We start from the raw sequence: 25893 nt of genomic DNA, 5'->3' as shown, positions 1-25893 counted from the left end.
AACAATTATTCGTTCGCGTCCTCAGTCACTGGATTCCCCTTCCAATAACAAAAACCTGCCAACCCGACCCAGAGCAAGATCCATGGAGGTTGATAGACCTCCTCCGACTAAAGACAGTAAAGAAAAGAGACGTGGTCGTAAACCGAAGGGTTCTCCAGCCACTTCACCTACCCGTTCTTAAAAATGGCCACCTTGATACAATGGAACTGTCGAGGTTTACGTTCTAATCTGGATGATATCAAAACGCTGATTGCTTCCTACCATCCTGTTTGTCTTTCTTTACAAGAAACATTTCTCAAAACTGCTGATACTGTCTCCATTCGGCAGTTTTCTCTGTACAGAAATGACAGGTTGTGTGATGGTCGAGTACATGGAGGGGTGGCACTGTTGGTTGATCAACACGTGCCCACCCTGTCTTTGTCACTCAACACACCCTTGGAAGCTGTAGCCATCCGTGTTTCCTTGGGTCATACCATCACTGTTTGTTCTCTGTACCTGTCCCCTGGAGAGACATATGATCAATCAGATCTTGATGCTCTCGTTGAACAGTTGCCATCTCCATTTCTAATCCTAGGGGATTTTAATGGACATCATCCCCTCTGGGGAAGGGCTATTATTGATGGGAGGGGCCGATCTGTAGAGTGGATGCTCTCTGATCACAATCTTTCTCTTTTCAATACTGGTTCTTCCACTTACTTTTATGCACCTAGGCAGTCCTTTACCGCTATTGATCTCTCAGTTTGCTCCCCTTCATTATTCTCCCATTTTTCATGGATGGTTGACAGTAATCCACTAGGCAGTGATCATTTTCCGATCCTTTTGAGAGAGACTGGCCGTGGTCGATGCCACCCTACCCGCGTGCCCCGGTGGAAGCTGGGTCAGGCAGACTGGTCCACTTTCACTGCTCTCGCAGAACTTGATCCTGGCATCGTAAATCAGCCATCAATAGACGACTGTGTAGCAGCGGTAACTGACTGTATTACACATGCAACTGCTCAGTGTATTCCTAAAACCTCGACACGTTTCCACGATATCCTCGTCCGTGGTGGAATCCTGCTTGCCACTTAGCACGGAAGGCTCAAAAGCGGGCCTGGGATACTTTTCGTAGATATCCCACACTTTCAAACCGGGTTGCTTTCCAACGGGCCCGTGCACATGCTAGGTGGGTAAGACGTCAAAGCCAGAAGGAATCTTGGATTAAGTTCACAACCAGGATATCTTCTACCACCAGTTCCAAGATCATATGGGACAGGATTCGAAAGGTTAATGGGCACTACAATTCTGTCCCCCTCTCGATCTTACTCTCTGATGGTCAGGAGGTGACTGATGTCCGGAACATCGCTAACACTCTAGGTGAAAGCTTTTGCCGAGTATCTAGCACTTCTGCTTGTTCCTCCACCTTCCTAGCCATCAAGACTCGGGCAGAGCGATCACCTCTTTCCTTTCGAACTGACTGTTTCTTTGACTATAATTGTCCCTTTACCCTGGTGGAACTAAAAATGGCCCTTCATCGGTCTGCCAGTACGTCTGTTGGACCTGATGATATTCATTTGACATGCTGCACCATTAATCTTCTGCTTCTCTTGATGTCCTTCTGATTGTTTTCAACCGGATCTGGCAGGAGAATGTTTTTCCTGATGCCTGGCGCCAGGCTATTATTTTACCTTTCTCTAAGCCAGGGAAAGATCCCAAGATTCCTTCAAACTACCGTCCAATTGCTTTGACGAGCTGTCACTGTAAGACATTAGAAAGGATGGTTAATGCTCGTCTTGTTTGGTTCCTTGAATCAAACAACCTCTTCTCGCCCACCCAGTGTGGGTTCCGTCGACAGCACTCCACCACAGACCACCTAATTCGTTTTGAAACATCTATCAGAGAAGCCTTTCTCAACCGCCAACATCTTGTATCAATATTCTTTCACATAGAGAAGGCTTACGACACAACATGGAGGTATGGCGTTTTGCGAGACCTCCATTCATATGGGTTACGTGGCCATCTACCCATGTTTATTAAAAAAATTTTAATGGACAGGAGATTCCAAGTTCGTGTGGGTTCGACACTTTCCCGTTCTTTTGTACAGGAACTTGGAGTCCCTCAAGGCTGTGTACTGAGTGTTACACTCTTCAGTATAAAAATAAATGCCATCACTGAACAACTCCGTCTCACTGTTGCGAATGGGCTGTATGTCGACGACTTTCACATCTTATGTCAGTCGTCAAACATGAGATATATTGAGCGGCAACTACAAACCGCCCTCAATTGTGTACGGAAGTGGACTCTGGCGAACGGCTTTAATTTCTCTCTCTCTAAAACTGTATGCATGCACTTTTGCCGTCGACGGGGTATTCACCCTGATCCTGAACTTCATATCGGTGAAGTTTTGCTGCCAGTGGTCCCGGAGACCAAGTTCTTGGGGCTTATCTTTGATCGTAAACTGACCTTTATACCACACTTAAAGCAGCTTCGGGTTAAATGCACAAGAGCACTGAACATCCTCCGTGTTCTCTCTTCTATCAGTTGGGGGCAGATCGCTGTTCAATGTTAAAGGTATATCGTGCTCTTATTAGATCGAAACTCGATTATGGATCAATGGTCTATGGCTCTGCCAGACCCTCGGCCTTAAAGATGCTGGACCCCATTCATCACCAAGAACTTCGACTCTGCACTGGGGCTTTCCGTACCTCTCCAGTTCAAAGTATATACATTGAATCTCATGAACCTTCTCTACACCTTCGCCGTTTGCAACTATCTTTACAATATACTTCGAAACTTCATTCCTTACCAAAGCATCCCACCTGGAAATGTGTTTTCCTTCCTCGGTGGGCAGTACTTTTTCAGAACAGACGATCTGTCATTGCTCCGTTTGGCCTTCGCATCCGGGCGCAATTGGATGAATTGGGTCTGCCCTTGGATAACATTACAGATTCCACAGGTCGGCCCATCCCACCATGACTTATTACAGCCCCCAAATGTGACCTTTCTTTCAGTCACCTAAAAAAGGCAGATACTCCAGATTGGAAGTACCGTCTTTTATTCAATGAATATCTTTCAAACAATCATTCAGTTCCTATTTATACAGATGGTTCCAAATCAGGTAATTCAGTGGGCTCTGCTATGGTTTGCTATGGATCAGTAGTTTCACGCAGAATCCCTTCTACAGCTTCTGTGTTCACTGCTGAACTGTATGCCATATCTCTTGCCCTGGATCATATTGCAGCTGAGCAGTACTCCAACTGCACTATTTATACTGATTCACTCAGTTCTGTACTTGCTTTGGAATCGCTACACGTTAGCTCACATCCTATTCTCGCTGATATTCGAAACCGACTGGCCCATTTCTCATTAGCAGCTACTTCAATCCAGTTTTTCTGGATACCAGGCCATGTTGGTATTCGCGGGAACGAGCTTGCAGACATGGCAGCTAAATATGTCTGCTTCAGCACCATCACTCCTATGCCTATTCCGTACATGGACTATGGTGTTGTCTTCAAGGCTCGGCTCCGTGCCAGCTGGCAGTCCACTTGGAGTGAGCAACGCGACAACAATCTTTTTCAAATCAAACCTAAAATTGGACTTTGGCCATCTAGCTTCCGTAAAGTTCGGAAGGAGGAAGTTGTTCTCACCGGGCTACGCATTGGTCACAGTTTTTTAACTCATCATTTTCTTTTATCTGGAACTGATGCACCAATGTGTAGTTTGTGTAACACTCAAATCACTATCAGCCACGTTTTACTTTTTTGCCATCGTTACAATTCTCAACGACGGCAATATTTTAAACATATTTTTTCCCAGGGTCACTCTGTAACATTGGACAGAGTTATTGGTGATGGTGACTCTGTCCACCTTGATAATGTTTTTAATTTTTTAATGACCATTAATCTTTTAAATATCATTTAAGTGTTGCATATTTATTCATTACACCTTTTTAATTGTGGTTCCTTTTTTACAGTTTTAATCTCTCTCATTCAGTTTGACATTGGACAATGGCCAGAACTTTAAATAACTCGACATCAGGACTGGAAAGGCCAACTTCAGGTGATTAACGCTACTGTTTGAACTATCCGTTTGAACTACTCGTTAGTCGTCCTGGCAAGTTATTATACTTTTGCTGCATATCATTTCACACTTTTACTACTTTACTTTTTAGTACTGGCCATATTGACTCATAACCCGGAACCAGGACTGGAAATACCAACTTCAGGTGACTGACGGTGGTTCTTGAACTTACCTGTTAATCTTCCTGGCGGGTTATGATCATTACCTTTTTGCTAGAGTAAATACCTTACAACTTCTTATACTCTGCCTTCTATCTTAACATTGTAGACTAGGTGTCAACATTGGTTTTATACTTTTTTGTTTTACCTTCATTTCCATTTATGTCTATTACTACATTTATTTATTTTTTATTACATTTTTACCGAATGTCTGGCGCAGATAGCCTCGCTGCTTTGTGCCATAAAACACTAAATCAATCAATCAATCCAGTTTTTCATATAACAAAGAACAAATGATCATGAAACTGTTTGTATATTTGTATGCTTTATCCTGTCTTATTTTAAGAATGTGAGTGGGAGAAACGTTCTTACATCCTATAAATAAAAGTATAAAAGAAACTCGTCATGGGGATGCTTAGAACTTAGAGACGTAGTGCGTTAAGTGTTACTTTTCGACGAGGAAGGACTGGAGTTGCTCTTTCATATATGTAACGTTTTACGTACTGTTCGAGAAAGTAAGATTTATGTGACAGAACTGATAGTAGTTTGATAAATTTGATAGTAACTGCGTTGAGTAGCCTTTAGCATCCATTTAAGATTTAAGCTTACCATTACCCATACCCTATCAGCTTTCCAAACTCGTTTTTCTACGGTTTCCTCATCGAACTTCCTGTGTGTCCGTGGTTTTGTTGGTTACATGGCTCACAATAACATGAGTCAAACGAAATGAATATCTGAACAAATGTACCATTCAATATTGCTATTAATCACCGTCATTACAGTTGACGTTTCTGTCTATTTTATATAGAGAATGAAAGATCATACCGTTTATATTTTTTTAGTTTGTCATTTACAATGTTGTACCACGTAGAACCAAAAAATACTAATATCCAAGTGTTAATTTCTACTAATAGCAAAGGGTACATAAGATAACTTGGGTTAAGGTGTTAGAACAGTATAATAGTTGAGTCACAGGCTGCTTGGTTGTGTGACTTTAACTCAAATTTTGTAGTGTGGTTTGTTAAAGACATTTAGTCCTTTTTGTGGGTCAGAAATGTCTGTGTACTTGTATCTCCTCCGTCCTGGAGCTCGATTCTTCCCGACGGACATAGCTCAGTCTATTGCGTTATAAGGTGCTCATAACCACTAATTCATAACACGTAATATGTGGTGAAGAGAACCAGGAAATTAGTGGTTGGTCAATCCTCCCACTTAATATTAACAAGAAATTTTGTTGAGGTGGATGGGGATAAATAGTACAGTTTCAGAACAGTTACTGTTGGATTAAAAAAGTGTATAAAATATACTCAATTTTCCCAAACGTGACCGAAAACTGAAATAACCCTTTGAATAAGTGTAGTTCCTAATGTTCAGTTCCTAATGGTTTCAGTTGCTAATGTAATGGAATTCAGATTTAGATTGTCTCTTGTTGACCAAAGTATTTTTTTTTTATCGTCATTACTGGAACTTCTATATTAGACCGAGATTATTTCCTTCGGCAGCTTCATCACACTGCCAGTCAGCATATTTAATAGATGTTTGAAGAATTACACGAATTAGGTTTCAGATACTATTTTACAAGTTGCTCTAAACTATGCATGGTTGACTACATAGTTTCTTAGGCCAGGTGGTTAAGGCACTCGACTCGCGCCAAACATGCTCGCCATAGTGACGATTAATCCTACTTTTCGTTGGTAAAAGAGTAACCTAAGAGTTGGCGGTGGGTGGTCATGACTAGTTTTCCCTCTAGTATTAAACTACTAAACTAGGGATCGCTAACGCAGATAGCCCTCGTGTAGCTTTGCTCGAAATTCAAAAATAAACATTTTGTCCTTTGCGTTGAGAACAACAGAACGTTGAAATTTGAGTTTTATCTTTACCTTCAACAAGTTATCTATTCTTAACGCTGATTTTGAAATGAAACACACTGACAATTGTGGATGGTTTAACTTCAACACACTGATTTTATTTTTTAAAACCGACATAGAATGATGATTCGGTAACATCATAATTAACTTTATAAAAGATGTATATACCATTAAAATTGTTCTAGAATGTAGTAAACTAACATTATTTTTAACATTTATTTGCGAAAGTATTATAAAGCACTGACAATATAAACTAACGTACAAGATTACAGTTAGAAAGCTGTAAATTTTGCTACGCCCCTTATTTGTTTGTATGTTCCTGTTTCTAAATTATGTAGGTCTGCGAATTTAAATTTCATAAAATCCGTTATTAAAAACAACTTATGAAATTCTGCTTTGCAGGTTTCGAAAATATTTTTTATTAATTAAAGAATTTTTACAAATCGAGAAGAAAAAACTTATTCACAACAAATTTACCACAAATATAACAATGTTTGGATCATTTACACAAACTCTTGTTGCCATAGTGACAAATAATATTAAAAATAAAAATATCAAAGCGTACACACAAACACTATCCAGAAATAACACGTCATGTGGCCTATTAAACGTTTATATACTAGCGGTGTGTTTCTCGTGAGTTCCAGAATAACCTCTAAGAATCTCTTCACGATTGCTCTATAGAAATCTAGCCAATTGTTGTCAACATCTTAAGCATAACAAAACGCGACCCCATTTCAATGAAAACGATTCACTTATGTAAAAGTAGATGTAGTATTTTATAAAAAATTTAAGTGATGGGGAAATGGACATTTTCGGATTCATAGTACAGGAATTACTTCAGAACATGTAAAAAATTCAAGACAATAAAATCATCGCAGGCTTTTATAAGTACTTTATCAAAGGGAAAAAGTCTTTTTTTTTTTTCAACTGTAAATTTTCTATTAGCATGTTTAGATAATCAAGAAAGGGATTGACATTTTTTTCTTATTAAAACAACAAAGGTTTCATATTCATACTTATGGTATATAAGATTTAAAGTGCCGTAACTATTGTTTTCATAAGTTGTTTTTTTAATAGCCAATGTGCTAATTTTGAATTCGTATAGTATCGCCATCTACTTGACCATAAGTAAGTACTACAGTCAAAAAATTAAATTGTGATTTCTTAGTAGCAATATTTAATTTATAAAAACAGGTTTTGTAACCTTTTCAGTTGTCACGTTAAACGATCAAATCTGTTATTTCAATTACCTTCTTCAGAAGAATGTTTGTATACAAGAACCAAATATCAAGTTCCCCAATAACATTTGTTCATCTAGTCTCAAATCTTCCAGCTGTTTGGAATTATTTAAATTATAACTAATTGTGTACTCAGTTTTTATAAATGCTCTAATAAAAAGTTAAAAATGAAAACAAACTGCAAGTATCTGATAAAGTACGTGTTCAAAACTATTGGCCTAGTGGGGCAGTTCTTATGAACTGTTGGTGAGTCTTTTAAATCGAACAATAATACCATATTTGTCTAATATATTTATATCTTATCACTGATAACATTATCTTTCTCTAAAATATTTTATCCAGTTTTGTTTCATTTAGAAGCGCTGTCAGTGTTGTTGTTATATTTCGTTTTTCTCGAAACTGCGTGATTCGTAAGAACCAAAATTGTCGTGATGCCTTCTTGGCTTTTTAAAATTGTAAGGGGATGTTATGAAGACTAAGTTATTCTGTGAAGAGTATGCTTTAGTTCTTCTTGGTGTATACTGGCGTGTGTGTATGTGCATTATTAAGAATTTTTAACGTGGGTCCATTTGCAAGTGTTTTTTTTATCTATACACTTAACGATGAATAAAGTAAATAACTATCCCCTGAGAAAAGAACTCGCGAGTTCTTCCATGTGACCCCCCCCCCCAAAAAAAAAGAGGGTAGGGGTATGATATGTTATAATACACTGTTTTTATGTATGTTTTTTTTCTGCCGTATCTTAAGATGTGGGTATATGAACGATTCTCCCACCATATAAATGGGAAAAAATATGATATATTAGCGTGTAGGAAAGTAAATTCAGAGGATCATGTTTCACGTCTCATTGTCCTTAACTCGCGCTCCGCATTTTCATGTCGTGAATGCAGTTATAAGAGTGATACAATTCGAATACAATGTATTTGATTTGAGAGGACCAAGCGTTGCTAGTGGTGTTATTTACTAGCTGCATTCTTTCTCGTTTGATAGGGATAGCCCTTATGTAGTTGGTCGTAATATCCAAAACAAAACTCTTCTTTCAAAGGCTTGTAGGCCGAATGGACATCATAGAACAAAAATTAGCGTATGTTAAAAATGATTATGTGGCTAGCTCTGAATTTGACTATTAGCGAGAAACGGCAGTTTTTATATAATAATATTTATGTATGTACCGAATTTTACACTTTGAAGCACAGTATTCAAAGCATTAATCATTTTTTTTCTTTTGATTTAAATATAATAATTATTGGTTAGTTTTTTGCTGTTTTTTTGTGGTATATAAATACAATGATTTTGAGGTGTAGCTGTGAACTAAAACTTCTGGCTTGTAAACCAAGCTCTGCTAAATTTAGTCTTGCGTATCGTTTTCTTATTGATACCTTGAGATACGCCAAGCTTCATTGCATTGGTATTTTGGATATATTTATCTTTTGCAATTAAAGTCTTCACTTTGCAGAAGAGCGAATTGATACAGGTAAGACTGTGGTGTTGTTTCCGAGCAATTACTGTTTTAAATTTTCTTACATGCAGGTTTTTTCAGTTATGTAAATAATATTTTATTTCTCAAAACGTTGTGTTATTTGGTTTGACATCTTTCTACAAACTTGCTATACGAAAAGCCCGGCATGGCCAGGTGGGTTAAGGCGTTCGACTCGTAATCTGAGGGTAGCGAGTTTGAATCCCCATCGCACTAAACATGCCTTTCAGCCGTGGGGGCGTTATAATGTTACGGTCAATCCCACTATTCGTTGGAAAAAGCGTAGCCCAAGAGTTGGCGGTGGGTGGTGATGACTAGTTGCCTTTCCTCTAGGATTAAACTATTACATTAGGGACGACCATCGCAGATAGCCCTTGCGTAGTTTTGCGCGAAATTCAAAACAAATATAATTTTCAAGTAACATTTGATGAAACAACACAACTCGATTTAAGGTATGTTACAATAAGGGTATTTCTTTTACAAGTTAATGAAGCATACGCTTAACATGAAGTAAATGAAAAAAGGCGTCCCAGCAATTTTTATAGAATTCAAATTTAACTGTAAAGTTTCAGACAATGTAATAACGTGTTTATTTCAAACTGTTTTCACGGGACTTGAAGCTTCACTTAAATTCGTACCATGAGCATCTTATGGCAAGCAAATGTTAGTCTAGTCTGTTTTCATTTACTGTTAGAGAACGCTTCGAATTCAGCAATAGACGTAATTAAATTCGTTATTTTCTATCTCCTTATAAACTAATTTTGAATTATGTCATTTTTAGATTTATTCTAAAGTTTTTCAGACACTATTTCACAACGGTTTAAATAAATATTTACTTTATTTGAATATTTAATTAACTTTAGCAACTAAATAAATTAGATTAACAAAAATGACACTCGCATGATTTCCCTTTAGTCTGAAGTCTTGCATTTTAAAATATCTTTCGGGCAAGAATTTTTGTAAACTCGGAATGAATCGTGTAAGAGCTCGTTAGAATACTTAAGCAATTAAACGTATGTATAGGGGAAGATTTCTTTAGTCTCTCGGGAATATTTTCTACATAAATAATTCAAGTGAAATAAGGCATATAACAAATGCCTGGTGATTTGTTATACATTTGTGACTTGTTTTGCATCCAAGTATATTGGCTATCTTGTTGACCTATGTCACAGGCCAATCATTTAGTAAGTGTTATAGATACGAACGCTGAGGATTCCACCCACCCCACACTCCCCGCGATAGTCCTGTACTCTGTGATACTTCTGCTGTTTTTCTGGCACTTGCAAACAAACGTTAGTTAGCTCATTAAAATATTTGAAAACTAAATGTTTAAGTTCAAACACTCCACCTCATGACATCAACGAAACTCCGAAGTCGTCAGCCTTGTATTCCGAGCTACCAATGTATTTTTATTCCTTATGTGTTTCATATTTCATTTTTAATGGAATCCTACTTGCGAATACACATGGAATTTCATTTTACGGTAATTTGTATTGCATATATTGTACAAGCGTGTGTGTTTGTTACAAGTCGTGCATCTGCGCGACGCTTCTTTGTTTTGTTTATTATTGGATGTGAGAGTTTACGAAACGGAGTTCCTTTTTTATTTCAGTCTTTGTATAAACGTGATCTTTTTAATCTCGAAATCGCTCTTTTATTCCAATGAATTACTGATAAAAACAAAATTAGCAACTTGTGTTCTGTGAATTCTCGCGAACCAGTTCTGATGTTATTCAATCGCTGATGTGAACTGACTTCTTCTTGGTTACTTTTTATACAAGTCTGGACTAAACCGAGAAATGAAGAACAAAGCGTATTATCAATTACTACAGTTCGTTCTTTTAAATGTGTTCTCTCTGATCGAAGTGATACCAGAATGTTTGGTGATGAAAACGGTGGTTTCTTTCACTGTTGCAAATGTTTTCAACATACATTAGTAAAAATAAAGTTCTTAAGATGTTGTTCTAATACTGCAACAAACAAAGCATTCATACTGCCTTCTATTGAAAAAAATATATCTTCACACGTGTGCTTGTTTGTTTCTTGAACACTGTGCAACAGTGTCTGGTGGTAGATATATTACCACTTCAATTTATTTTATGATGGGACATTTGCATGAAACTTTATAGCATAATATCACGTATACGGATTTATAACAGAAACACTGTTGAAGGCGAGAACAGATCGCTGACATCACCAAGTCACTGAAGGCATCTGTTCATTTCAATTCATGCGCAAAGGAAATTGCGCTGCTTTATCGACTGAATAGACCCTTTATTATGGAGGACATAAAAAAAAAAAAAACCATCTCGACGAACAACATGCTTTCACAAGCGCGCTAAATGTACGTATAGGGTCAGACAGTTGTGGCACCCCCTCTACATGGATATTATGACGCGGGAACCTTCTTGGACTCAACCAGAGATATACATGTGATACATTCAATAGATATTATATTGCGTCAGGGTGGCAGACAAAACTGAATTTGAGGAGCCTGACGGTTTCCTAGGCGACTGTAATCCTTCTGATTACGTGGGCTAATTATAACAGATGGAAATATGAAACCGCGCAACGTGTTTATCGCATTATTTCTCCAAACTCAAATATATTTACTAAACTGCTTGTGTGTTTTTTAAATTTTTTAATATAAATTTTACATCCTGTTAACGTATACAGAATGTCGCTAGACAATGGTTTAGTTGTGATGGTTTTAGATCAAATGTGGCCGACGAGTAATTCATTATATATTAATTTACAAATGTTTGGCTTGCGAGGTCTGAAATCGTCCGTTTAGTACTACTTTAATTATTGGAGTAACTGGAAACGATTTCGGGTGTCAAGGTCTTGACAAGCAGTTTCAAGTTGTATCGCAGAACTCTGTGATCGAATTCTTTGTATAATTGTAGTTTCATATAATAACCATTTTAAGCGCCCTTGGTGGCTCGATAGTAAGTTTAAGGGAATTTAACACTAACAAAAAAACAAAAATTGGATTTCGATACCAATGATGATAAAGGGAAAAATGGTCCATTGTGTAGCTTTGTTTTAACAATAAAAACGGGGATCCAGAACAGTCGTCTCGGAGCAAAAATAAATAAATAGAAATAATCAATGTGTTTATTACCTTGTTCTTAAATTTTACATTACAAATATATATAATATACAGGATATGTAATGTATAGTAACACACAGATTATAGCGCATGTTACAATATATAAAGCATGACTTATGCGGTAATCAAACGAAATCGACCATCAAAGTTTGATTTTTTATAAATATTCAAGAAGTTTTGTAATCGTCCTTTTTTTTGTGTGTGTTCAGACGATTTTTTTTTCATGTCTTTCTGTATTTTCCAATAATTTTAAACATTTTCTTTCGTATTCGACTGCATAATGTTTGACAATTGTTTCATTAAACTAACCTTTTTTTCTAATAAGACTCCATTTTTTGCAACAGTGTGTAATTTTTCATCTTGAGAAAAGCAAGGTATAATTATTAAATCACCTACCTAATTATATTCTCACTTTGAAACAAACTTTCAATCTGTCTTAGGTAATAAATAAATGTGTGTGTGTGTGTGTGTTTTCTTACAGCAAAGCCACATCGGGCTATCTGCTCAGCCCACCAAGGGGAATCGAACCCCTGATTTTAGCGTTTTAAATCCGTAGACATAGCGCTGTACTAGCGGGGGGCAATAAATAAATAAAGGTAGACTATATAAAAATTTATTTGCGTGAGTCATTGTCCGTATCTCATAAAACAGTATTAGTCGTTACGTTTGTGACCTGTGTGAAGCCTACATTTTATATTGTTAAAGTTTAACAAAACATTTATTCTCAGTCTACATTTCTAATAGCAAATGTATATGTTAATATTGCGCTATCTTTAGCACAAAACGTGAATGAAATATGATATTTGCACGTTAAAAATGTCTCTGACAGTGTATCAAAACAACCGATAAAAAAAAAGGTGCACGTGAGTTATAATTTAAAGTTATTAGACAATGTATGGTAAATCGCGAGATAAGTTACGTAATCGTGTTTACATACTGCATCCAACACCGAAAAATGTTCGCTTTAAGTCCTCTGTACAAAACCTTCAATATTTGTAGACCATATTCGCCAGAACCCATTGCTAGAACTATAGTTTGAGTAAAGGAATGAGTTTAACTTATCCCATTAGCAAAGTATGCATTTTTATCAGTGTATAATATTAACTTAAGGATTTTTTCCAGAGAAATCTGTTTGTATTTAAACCCATCGAGAATAGTGTAACGTAAACATTATATTTCCTGTTTTTATTAACACGTCAGAAAAAAATACGAAACCATATATCTTGAGTTATTTCGGTTTGCATAGTTTAGTATTTGTCTGATGTTGTTTTCTAACCTACATGCTTTCCTAATATTATGAAATAATACATCGTTTATACTTCCGTAAATAACATTGCTTAGCCAATTGTGTGAATATTTCGAAGGCACAGTAACGTATGAAACGTGTTTATTGAGTTAAATGGATTTAAAACGTACATTTTATTTCGGTAGCTGTCCCAGAGGGACATATAAGTATTGTGAGTGTGCGTGGATATAATTTTTAATAATAGTCCCTAAAATTGTATTCCAAACGAATTTTGGAGGCGTGAAATTCATGATTGTCAGTTAGTAACATAAATGTATTGTATGTTTGCTTAATTTTGAACCTCGTTTACCTATTGTGTTACAACTGTCATGAGGGTCAGATAGAAATGTTGACTAAGATTACTGAATGGGGGGGGGGAGAACTGTACTCGTTTGTAATTTTACAACATTATCTTCGTTAAATCAACTTAAAATATAGCGCAAGTCCCATGAAGGGTCATAAGTTCTAAAAGTGGTAATAAATCTGTTTACAAATTTAGTCACTTAAAAATGTTGAGACTGAACTGTGCTTATTACAGCACTGGAATTTAATTAGTGTTTAGACAGATGCAACATAGATAGTGACGTAAGTGTGCCTCTTCAGTTGTGGGTGGGGTCAAAAGGGTAAATAAATGTAGGGGTTTTCCTTTTATTCGTGGGGTTCATCTTTTGTACTTGTGCTACTGGTACTTGTATATAATGAGAAGAAACCCTAAGTAGAGTCTTAAAGGAGAAATTGCAGGTAACTGGAGCGTCGAATGTTTGGTTGTAACTTTTGAAGAGTTTTTAACTTCTTGCTTGAATGATTACGTTTGATTAGTGTTTTTTTTTTTTTTTTTTACCGTAACTGGTAATTGATATGCAAAAAATTAAACAATGGTTACTTGTATTGGTGAACAACTTTCTCCATAATATGCCGAAAGATTCCTTATTGAATCATGTGTCGCTCGAAGCATTAGCTGACCTACGTAAAAATTTTAGAACATCCTATCTGTGTTTCCCATCTGACCAAGACCTGCTTAAACCACTAATGGTCTTCACCAGGAGCTGAAGGGGTGGGTGTTTGTACACCGTTCTGTTTGAACGCTCTATTCACTCGAAAACCAAATGCTTTGTTGTGCTAAGTCTATGCGTAGACTAAATGACAAACACTAAAAGCAACCTGTGGCTTGCGTGATCTATATAAAATCCACTTTATTTGAAAGTCATAACCTTAAAATAATTAAAAACTTTCAATGTAGAATTTAAAAATTTATATCTAAATTTCGTCAGAAACTAATTTGATAGGCAAGCACGATTAGGACGGAAAAAGTTAGAAGAAATAACAATAATTTTATTGATATGAAAGTACAATCACAGAAATTATTAGTTCAATTATCGTACGCCATATTGCTAACTGTATAGTAAATAATAATAATGGTTAAACAAAATGTACGCGGAACAGATAATTAACTTAATGTAACCTACTGAGCAATTATGCTATCGCACAGAATATTTTTCGCGTTCTTTCATATTTTTGAAAAATTAAAACAAAATGCTTCGGCAAATGCAAGTCTGTTAATTAATGTGTAAACGTTAGGTTTCTAAATTTGAATGTGTAGTGTGACTGCTTATAGTGCCATGTATATTTAATAATGTTTTTTAATGAGGTTTCAATAAGTAATTCTGTAATTTAACCCATGCTTTAAGTGACTATTGTGATGTGCAAACTCTTGCAGACTACAGGTCATTCGGACCTGTTCAGTATCACTTGAGATTCCTTGTACGATATCCAACAATGGTAACTATCACATCGTTTATTTGAAAGTACTTACCACAGGATAAAATCTCCAGCAGGCAAAATATGGTTCTAATTAGGCTTTGCAATCATCACCTCTTTGTTGACTTCTATGAGCATTTGTTTTTCTCTTGGGAACCAACCTCCCTCCCACCGTTCTGGTTTCATTGGAAAGGGTACCTTCCCCGCCCCTAGTTTTTGGTTTCAATGGAAAACCGCGTTTTCTTCCTTGGGTTATAGTTTCATTGAAAATGGTACTTTCCCTTGCAGAATATAAAACCTTAAGTTCCAGTCTGGACGTCAGTAAAATTTTCTAACCCTACTTTTTTATTTGTATTTTGTAAAATCTATATAATGTAACTAATGCTATTTAACATGTCAGTTTTATCATTTGCGAAAAAATAATTCCTCTTCAAGTTATTTAATTTTTAGCAGTTCCGGTTTAACTTCATATTCGTAATTCAATCTTTTTTGTCCAAGACGTGTACGAACTTCAATTTATGACGTCGCCAAAATTTTCCGTTTTCACGATCAGCCAATTGGTAAATTTCTTGTGTTTTGAAGACTTATTTGTTCTACGTATATTGAAAGATTACTTATCGTGGTTGTCAGTTTCTTATCTGTGTAAATTTAACACATTCTTCACACTATCTACGAAGTCGGCACCTTCCTGCATTTTCGGAGCTGCCGATAGGTGTCACATTCGCCTGCATAACAGTAATGATCATGAATGAGTAACAGTAAGTTGCCAAATTGAAGTGACCCAGTAGTGGCCAACTCTTTCGGTACCAAACTGTCATAGTTTTTCCATCGTCCAAACATATGGCGTTTCTGCTGCATGTAAACATTTACTATTTAATAGTGGTCCAAAGTAGATTACTACTAGCATTTATATTAAAGTATTTTATTAATGAAATATTGTTAATTAAAATAGTTCACAGGTGTCGTGCTCTTAGTTTATTCATACACCAATGTTCTTAATTAAATTTTGTATCAAATATATTTATTTTATGCGAAATTATAGGGGGAGCACCTGATGGTGGACCAAGAACTGCGGAAGATTTTTTCCGAAAAGTAAGTTTTATGTCAGCTTTAACTTTTTAAAATTATTTGACAATTAACTAAGTCTGGAAATGAAATGTTTGTTTATACGCATGCGTGCAAACATATGCACATATCAAGCTAAGCCTTTACAAGTGTTGTTCATTATAATTTTGTACTCGCAACTATTCGGGAGTTATGCATAGGCACTCTTATGTCTTTTACTTTCGAAATTACATAGAAAATAAAAACAGCGATTAAAATAACAAATATTCGCTGGTCTTGCTACAATAAATGTACAGGCTTCAATGAACCAGAGCGTATAAGTGGAATTGCAAGTAACGCGTAGTTAGCCAATAGGTTTTTGTAACTTGATACATAGTGATGTCAAAGGTTGATACTTCTCGTAAGATACAGAAAATGTTAGCCTCAGCGTCTTCTAGATAATACTATCTATAGGTAAACAACTTGAGGGGCCGGTTCTTTTAATCGTTGAAGTTGATAAGTATGTTAAAATTTGGTTGAAGTAATGACAGCGATATATATTTTTGTTCTAGCCTATATTTTTATATTTTCAAAATGACAATACCGAGGGATTTACTTAATTTTTTGTAATAAACGTTTTACTGCTAGCTTTGTGTTAATTTTTTCGCTATTATCAGTGAATTATCCGAGAATTTGCCATATATGGCGGCGAGGCCCTAATTATTCCGTTGGGTGGGGGTATTAACTGTAAAGAGCCGCAGGAAAATATGACTTCTCCATTTTTATATACACATAATATTATGTTTTGTTTTTATTTCTTTTACCCAACAAACATTTTTCAGATGTTGCATGAAATATTTTGGTACGAGCATTACCCAATACTACTGTATAGGATATCTTAGACAAGAGACAAGACGGTCGCATATCACGTGATGTCTACCCTATATGCATTTATGTATGTGCGAGGAAAATTTCTATAAATTTCAGATAATTAATAGGGAATCACCTGTATCGTTCTAGGGTGATGAAAACATTCAGATTCTACTATAGCCTACCGAGTTTCGTCTATAAAATGCACTGTATAATGCACATTTTGAAGTTTAGAACGTTACAATTAATCGCAAATACTCCCCCATATTTCTTATGTGTATTATAAACGTTCTCCCATTCAAGATTAAAAAGCGATTCGGTTGTGGTGCTAGTGGTGCTGATTTAAAAAAATAATTTTATTGAAAAACGAACAAATTTCTAACATTATGTGAACTTTTGTTTAATTTGAGGTTATGTGATTAGCTTCACGTAATGAAAGAAAACGCGCTTTGTACTTTGGGATTGTAAATGCGTTATAAGAATGACTGTCAAATTCTACTGTTTTATCTACAGAGTCAAAATTATGGATGCTACTGCTATGGATAATTCAATAAACTGTTTGATGTAGAACGTTTATTATATACCACGCTGAAAGGTTTAATGGAAATAAATATAAACCTTTCCATTTGGATAATAACCGTATTTAAATATGTAATGGAATGTTAAATTAGTGCAGTGCAATCTTGACTAATAATGAAATTGTTGAACAAGTAGAGAAAAGCGCAGTTGCATGATTTTTACTCGTATATTAAATTTGTTTATTTTTAGTGATAATTTTAGCGTTTTTTTTAATGTGGTTTATTTTCCCCCAGCTGTAAATATGCTTATTCTAATAGACATGTTATGCTATGTTCCAGATTATGGAGGAAACGGACACCCAAATATCATGGCCCTCCAAACTAAAAATTGGCGCGAAATCAAAAAAAGGTACGTTGTAATTTCTTTGTGTAATATCGTAACGGTTCTTATTTGGTCACGTGGAAACTGTTACCAACATAACCGTTACAAACGTACTGAATAATGAAGGGTTTTGACCTATGTTTCAGTTGAAAAAAAAACGCAAACGAATATATATTTACACAGCAAATTTTTATCAGATGAAAAACTTGTCTAAAACAAATATATTTTCACGTATTACTAGATCAGTTATTATGTTACGAATAATTAGGTTTAAGTATTCGAGATATTATGAAGTGTGAATATATATATTTATTAAGTATTGTACGATTGAAAATGTGAAAAACTAGATATTCAGTCAATTTTAGTATCTTAAGTCTCGTCTCAATTTCTATGTAACTTAATATCTGGTACAGGTATACAAGTTTCTATATATTTTATTCTGTTGTGGACATTGGTTTGTTCGACATGTGTATATAAAAGTTGGTCTGTATCGAATACTTAAGGTTGCAAGAGACATACAAGTATCATGTTTGTTCATAATTTTACTTTTCATTATTTCGATTTCCATGTTCTATATCTGTAAATGGGTTACTTTATAGATTAGAGCTCTTGTTGTTTAGCGCTTGGCTGGAACATTTTAGGTATTAGGTTGTTTAAAACGTACGTTTTTGTAACAACAAATCTATTACTGTTCGTGTTTTCGGATAGCACTAGTAGTTTTAATTGTTTATTTTTGTTCAAAAACTTGTGTAATTGGAGAACATTTGTAAACGTTGAAGATAAAATTCATAAATATCTTTTGATCGATATTCTGGTGAGGGTACCTGTTTGTAAATTATAACGTACTGTAGTGTAGATAGCGTTTTTACTCGAAACACCTCATAATAGGGTACTTTTTTTATTAAAAAATAGTAATTATTAACAACCCATAATTGTTTATTTTTAAGTACTCTTTTTTTTTGTCCACTTTTGATGTCTTTTCCTTTAGGATAACAAAAAAAAAAAAAAGCGCACAGTTTAAGTGAAAGGAACGTTCAAGTAACCAAGGTATATAAAAAAAAAAAGTATATTTTGGAGTAATCACTAATTTAAAACAAAGTTGTAACACAATTTACGATGGTATGAATGATGGTGCTTATAGGAAACCCGAAGTTTGTATTAAATAAACCTATCTTTTAACACTTTGGGAAGAATAACTCGTACACTCGCAATGTTGACATACGATTAAGTTGGAAACCGTTTTATACAAAAATACTTTTCCCAGTTTTTCAGTTTGACTAACTGTAGGTGCTCGATTAAACTTAATGGATTAGAAATGTTTTAAACATTGTCATGCATGTGACTTGTAACGTTTTTGTAGTTAATGACGTTTTAAGAAATATTAACCAGATATAATTACATTGTAAACACAGGCATTTTTATTTTTTGTGCTGTATTAAATTTTACCTGATTATTTGTTAATAAATGTTAAACGTACTATATGTATTAAATAATTTTAGTATCTGTTTCATAAGGTTTTAGGTTTAAAAAAAAATGTAAATTACTCAATTAATTTGATGATGAAATACTGTTTTATTTTTGACCTGCAAAGAAATATGTTTGAAATAAATGTTACCCAGACATTTTCTAACGCAAGTTTCACTATCGCAAAATGTCTCGGTGTAAGAATATTTGTATAAATTAAACATTTGCTCGCTGTAACAGTTTTGGGAAGTTTAAAAATTCTATGATGTATCTTAATGTTATAATACTTTTTTCCTTTTCTTGTCGTATGGCCTTTACAAAATCCAATGTAAATCTTTTAATCATAGGAAAAACGTTTTAAGGTAAAAATACTTTTACTAATTCAGATGTATTGTGATATAAATATTGTTGAAAAATTTACTCTAAGCATACTTTTTTTAGTTCACTGTACCAGTTACCAAGACGTTTACTAATAAATGTCTGAACTACTTTACTCATCCTGAAGAGTATGGGTGTAAAACTAAACGCCTCAACTAGACTAGATAGTGTTCACTTATTCTACGCTCTTATCTACTTTCACTTGGAAGCTGCTATTAATAATATTCACTGTGTAGAAAATTTCAAATTGTGTACTTTGGTAATTCTAAACACATGAGTCCAGGTCTTTGCTCTCGATCTGTAACATGTTTAGCTCAACCTCTAACCTTATAAATGAAGTAGACCCTATTGATTTTTTTAGCTGTTTATACACCAAACTTGTAGTTGCATGATTTTACTGGTTATAGAAATCGTAGTTATACAATTCGATCACATAGATAAATGTAAACAAAATTTCATCAATGTTACAGTTCATCATAGTAATTATTTTTGGGATTTATTGTACATTTGACATAAGATTATTTCGTTTGCATATTCTACCATTATTATTGTTGGTCGTTTCTGTACTGGACTGTTGTAACAGGTGAAAAACAAAATTCCTCGGCATGATGCAATATGTTGAACAAGAGTAGCGAACAGTAGAAAAAACAATTCGATAATTTGAGTTAATTTGTAAAGGATTTACCATTATATATTTGTTTTTAATATCGATGGTTGTGTGAGACAAATGTATACTTAGAAATACATGTAACTCAAATGTACATAATTTGTACTGTTAAATGTGTATTGCGAAATTTCCGCCTATTCCCTAAATTTGTAGACGATTCTGGAGTGTAAAAATCAACAATGTTTATTTTACGTAACTTATTATTGAGCCAACTGAAATTTATAGAACTTCGCCTTAACGTTTACAAATCGACGCATCAAAAGACAGTATTGTTGGTTTGCTACAGTTAATGTACTATAAACTCTGGAAGTTATAACTGTGATTATAATTAATCGGGAAACTGGTTATTTGACCAGGAACGTTTATAGATTTCGAACTTTACAGAACATTCAACTTCTCTGAATTCACATTAGAAATCGATATTTTTTACGAGAACATTACATAATTTCAGCTGTAAAAAATCAGTTTGTGAACGGCGTAAGACCAGTGAAGGATAGAACAGGACTGATATCACCTCGAAATTAATTCGTTCATCATGAAGCGTCAATAAAATATTCGGTTCCAGACCAGATAGAAGACTTGTTATTATTTGTAAAACGTTTGTATATAAATCATTATTTATAATAACCGTTATTTGTGTTAAATAAAACTGTGTGCATTGCTCTTGTTGGCAGATATTGTAAAGTTAATACATATCGACATTTAATTAACTTCTAAATTAAAATGTCGGTCTAATTCAACCTGTAACACGTAACTTGATACATTGAAATCTCGTCCGAGATCAATTATACGTAACATATTTGGCTTGCTACTTTTAGTTTAGTGTATCGGGCAAAATTCAGAGAACGTAAGATTGACATTGTTGTACACTCATCTCTACTCGCAATGTGGTCAGCTATTTGTCAGTTACCTCTTTCTTTCTTTGTGAACCTGACGATGACCGAAGAAGGTCGAAACGTTGTTCGCTCCTCTACATAGAGCTTTCTTTATCCATACTACCGGTTTTTACAATGTTGTCTACCCCCCGTTAGTACAGCAGTAAGTCTGTGGATTTACAACCCTAAAATAAGGGATTCGATTCTCCTCGGTGGGCTCAGCAGATAATCCGATGTGGCTTTACTATAAGAAAAAACACTTGTCGCCAATATGAAGACTCACCAGGTTCCCTTATAACAGATAACTGGAATACGTGAGAACCGATCTGAATGTTGCGTGTGTGTTAATGCATTATATGGACTAGGGTTAATTTTAAGAGCCTGTGAATAATTGAAGCGAATCACTTAACCGATTTAATACAAGCTTCTGATTTGGTAGTGTTAGGTTTTAAATACTTGAATACTGCGTAAACATTAACATAAAAACTTAATCTGTTTGTACACTACCCTTTTGTAGCTTCACTTTCAGAAATGCATTGAAAAACAGTGTATCTTTTGATATTATCCTAGAAAAAAATTTGTCTTGAATGTTTTGAGCAAACACTGCCTCTTTTGTTGTTCGTCCAGTGTAATCCACTTGAGAAAGGTCTGCTGACGATTTAACGAGAACGGATGCCATCGTTAGGGTGGGCTAAAGTAAGGAGATAGCGTAAAAGTGATACTGAACTCTGCGTAAGGGCACAAGTTTTAAAGCGAGCTCGTAGTTCGTATTGCCACGGAAAATTCTTTCGGTGGAGTGATTTGGTGGAGGATGTAGTGTAGAGGAAGTAGTAAAACCTACAGCAGTGTGTAAAATATCGGATGAATTATTAAAGATTCTTGCATCGGAAGTATGTTACGATTTCGATGTATAGAAATTTGGCTGTTTCAACAGCCGTAATACTTTTATATGCTCATTTATAATGGGTTCTTTGGTTTTCGTGATGGTCATAGCATGAGTAGTAAATTTTATTCCTGAGCTTGTAATATTTGGCGTTAATTTTAAATTACTATGTATAAGTTTTCTCGACCAATCTGTGTGCAAAGACTGTTATGAATTTAGTAAATTTTTAAACCTAAAAATCTCAAACAAAATTGTTTGTTGTTACAAAATATTTTGTGTAGATGTAGCTCTTAAGTTAATTGTGATATTAAATAAAGGAATACGAAACTACTTTTTTAGTTACTTGTCTTAATTTTTCGGCACAAATACATTATCATTTTTTGTGTGCAGGCGCCTGCGTGAGTGTGGTTTATGTAATTCAACTGTGTTAGTTAATCATACTAAAAATTAATTTAACTCTGATAAACGAACTTGCTAGGCAATAAACCATAAAGGGAAATTACGTGGAAAGTATAACTTTCGAATTTAATCCTCCCAGAAGTTTAAGTGTACGAATATGAACGAATAATGAGGATAAAATGTTAGATGAAATGCAGTGAAATAATAAATCTAACCCCCGTGTATTGCTGCTAGCTAAAACCACAGGAGAACAGCCCTGAAAATTAAAAAGCTGGTGTCAGCAGAGATGAACACCAGACTTGGAAGACGGATGTAGGCGGCCACGGCCCTGAAACAAGTCCTGTGTTTTAGCCAGAGAACCGTCAATAAATCTGACACCAGTACTCTGTTTTGAAACCAACCCGAACGAGGGGACAGCGTCCTCCTAATACTGTATGGAAAAGGTTTATGGATATAGGCTTGTGGATAACGTGTTGGTCTCATGTTAGTGAAAGCCAACACATTGCCCTCCTGTATAAATACCATCAACACTACGGCTGGAAATTGTTTTGAACTTTTATACACTTACATAAAATATTAATACACGTTTTGTGAGGCTCAACTTTCTAAGACATTTAATATTGAATTAGTAAAATATTAGCTAAAGATTAAGGATGGCCGTTCAAGTTCTGCGTGTAGTGTATAGTTGGTTACTCTTGGAGTCTTGACTACGTTTTCACAGTTGCAGCAATTTCTTGGTAATTGTTACTCAGATTGATCATTATTATTTTTTTTTTTAAAAGGGATATTTATGAGTCTTAAGAAAGAGTTGCATGTTTTATCCATGTATATTTTTTTACAAACTTCACAAAATACCTTGCTTAGGTGCATAGTACCTCCAGACGTGTTTTCACCAAACTCAACACCAGGTATTCTTTTTTGTGGAAGAGCAACAAAAAATTTTTGTTTACTTCTAATTGAAAACATTATTGAATTAGCTGAGAAAATTAAGAAATTTGCCTAATTTGTGTTAATATAGTGAAAAATATTTCAACACAATTTCTTTTAAATTGTTGTTTTGTAGAAAGAAAATCATAGTTATTTTGACAGTATGGTGTTTTGTGTTTTATAGTAGTTAGTAGTTTCATACTAGTCATGCTGTTCTATAATCTTCTCTAGATCCCCACATTAAAATATGTGGACGACCAGAAGCAGTGTCAGGAGCTCGAGAAAAGATCTTGGAAGTTTTGGACACCAAGGTGAGGATGTCTTTGAGTGGTATTTTTTTCATGTAATACTGTTTATAGTTAGAATATATATATATTTTTTTTATGATTATACATTCTGAAATTAGAACAATGTTTTCAACAGGAATGAAAATGGGTCTAGATGATTTAGTCTAATCATGCAAACGTTTATGCACCTAAAGGGCAGATTTCAATAAAAGTATCTTGATGTGGTCATGCATTGTTTTGAACTAGTACAATATCCAGCATTTTAAACCATTATAGCTTGGAGCAACAGTGTCATGACAGGAACACTTCTAGACCATTTTACCAATAAAGGCAAAACCTGACATTTAAGTGCTTGGTAAATTTCTTTTTTTCTGTTAGAAGAATTTTCATTGTTCAGAGGAAACACTGTATCAACTATTATTATAATGATATTACTATAATATTGATGTACATGTTCCCTATGCAAAACAAAAACAAAAACCACTTAAATATAACTTTGTACATGGGTTATGTTATTTGTATATTTATATTGTAAAAAAGGAAAATCAATGCCAGTCATTATAAATTGCTCTAAATGTATGTCTTTATTTTTTAAGCATGTCTGCCTTGTAAAGCAAGAAACTATTTCTTTGAAAGATGTTTTTTATTTTGTAAATAAAATTCTGCTCTTAAACAATGTATTACTGTACATCTCCCTTTCATCTAAAGCTTGTCAAAGAGCACTCTTAACTAAACATTATTATAGCATTAGAGGAGATAGATTTTAACAAGGATGTCTGTCTTGTCTGATGAGGAAGTAATGTTTGAACTTATTCAAAGTGATATGGTCAACTTGGTAAACGTGCAGTGATTTATGGCTGTTGCTTGGTATGTCTTTTATAAATTCATGCTGGGAAGTGGTTTCAAAATTGAGATGTTTCAATAGGTACCAACTCTCTATTAAAACAAAAACAACAAAAGGACAAAAAAAAAAAAAAAAACTATCTGCTCTCTTACATTTCAAATCACTTATGGTTAAAAACAAACATCCTAAACAAACATTTAAAATTTAGTTATTAATATAACTTTTCTTTCAGTTGTACTTGTTTTAAATAAAAATTAAATGATTGTCAGTAAATTTGTAATGAAAATGTTTACATGAGCATCAAGTTTGTTTGAGTCAGTTCTGTTTTTAGTAATTTGGAAGCCTAATGAATAATTATTAAACTTTAATTGTTTATTCTGTAATGAGTATGAGAGTACATTAACATGCAAAACAGGAACACTAAAAAAAAAAAAACTGACTGAAATCTTAAGTAGCTACCAGATGCTGTTATAACATTTTATATAACAAAATACTTTGTATAATTGAGATTTCTTTTTGTTATATTATAGATCTGTTGCCTTTAGTAGCGTAATTGATATAACAATTGTGATATGCAGTTTTAGGTTCAGCAACACTTCTAAATTTTGTCAAGATAATACTTCAATCTGGCAAAATTTTTATTTCACTTGTATCCTTACAATTAACACCTTTTTTAAATTGAACACATTTGTTTTTTGCTTTTAAAAACCTAATGTTTATTTTTTTTAATCCTCAATAAAACAAAATTGCTTAAGTAAATAATAAAATCATCATCTACTTTAGTTTAGTTACACAAATTGCATAATTACTGATGGTTAACAATTGAAAATCAATTATTATTGAGAGGCAAAAATGATTCCTTCAACAGAATTTCATTAAATTAGATCTATTTTTGTAATCTAGTTCAAGTGGATAATTTTCAATTTGAAGTTCTTTTAAACATTCTGTATTCAATACAGTGATTATGTTGATACAATTTAGCATTCTGTTCTTGTAAATTTACATCATTGTTTTTGTTTCTTTGCATTTTTATGTAAATAACTGATTATCCTTCACTTTCATTTATCTGTATATTCAGGCCAGATTAATTAATTGTATTCTCCATCATACTTATTTATTTTGACTGGAATGGATCACTTGGGTTTCCATGCAACTTCTTTAAAAATTTATTTAAGAAAAAAAGACATTTTGTTTACCATTGATTTAGTCTTCATTAAAATGCAATGTTAATAAATTCTTGGGTATGTTTCTCCATAAATCATGAAGTCTGATGTATAACTAACATGTAATACATTTTTTAGGAATTTTCAATGCAAAATGTCAATCTAATTTAAAGCTTTAACCCCATATTTTGCAACCATACTAAAAGAAATAGGCTATGAAACAAGTTACACTAAATA

At 34.3% G+C, this 25893-nt stretch overlaps 1 protein-coding gene across 9 annotated transcripts in view; it reads left to right on the top strand.

Annotated features, from left to right (window-relative positions):
- The window catches only part of LOC143255810 (protein bicaudal C homolog 1-B-like), an 80108-nt gene that overhangs the window by 26673 nt on the left and 27542 nt on the right, over nucleotides 1-25893 (top strand). For 6 of the 9 annotated variants that reach the window (XM_076512075.1, XM_076512078.1, XM_076512077.1 and 3 more), the window contains 3 exons: nucleotides 15998-16047; nucleotides 17727-17796; nucleotides 23594-23673. In XM_076512075.1, coding sequence (XP_076368190.1) covers nucleotides 17730-17796; nucleotides 23594-23673 — 147 coding nt within the window. In that variant the 5' untranslated portion in view covers nucleotides 15998-16047; nucleotides 17727-17729. Of the gene's footprint in view, nucleotides 1-15997; nucleotides 16048-17726; nucleotides 17797-23591; nucleotides 23674-25893 lie in introns of those variants that run through there. The other 3 variants (XM_076512074.1, XM_076512073.1, XM_076512079.1) reach the window with 2 other exon arrangements.

Source organism: Tachypleus tridentatus, chromosome 7, assembly GCF_004210375.1.
Source record: "Tachypleus tridentatus isolate NWPU-2018 chromosome 7, ASM421037v1, whole genome shotgun sequence".
Classification (NCBI taxonomy): domain Eukaryota; kingdom Metazoa; phylum Arthropoda; class Merostomata; order Xiphosura; family Limulidae; genus Tachypleus; species Tachypleus tridentatus.
This window is presented reverse-complemented; position numbering and strand designations above follow the sequence as displayed.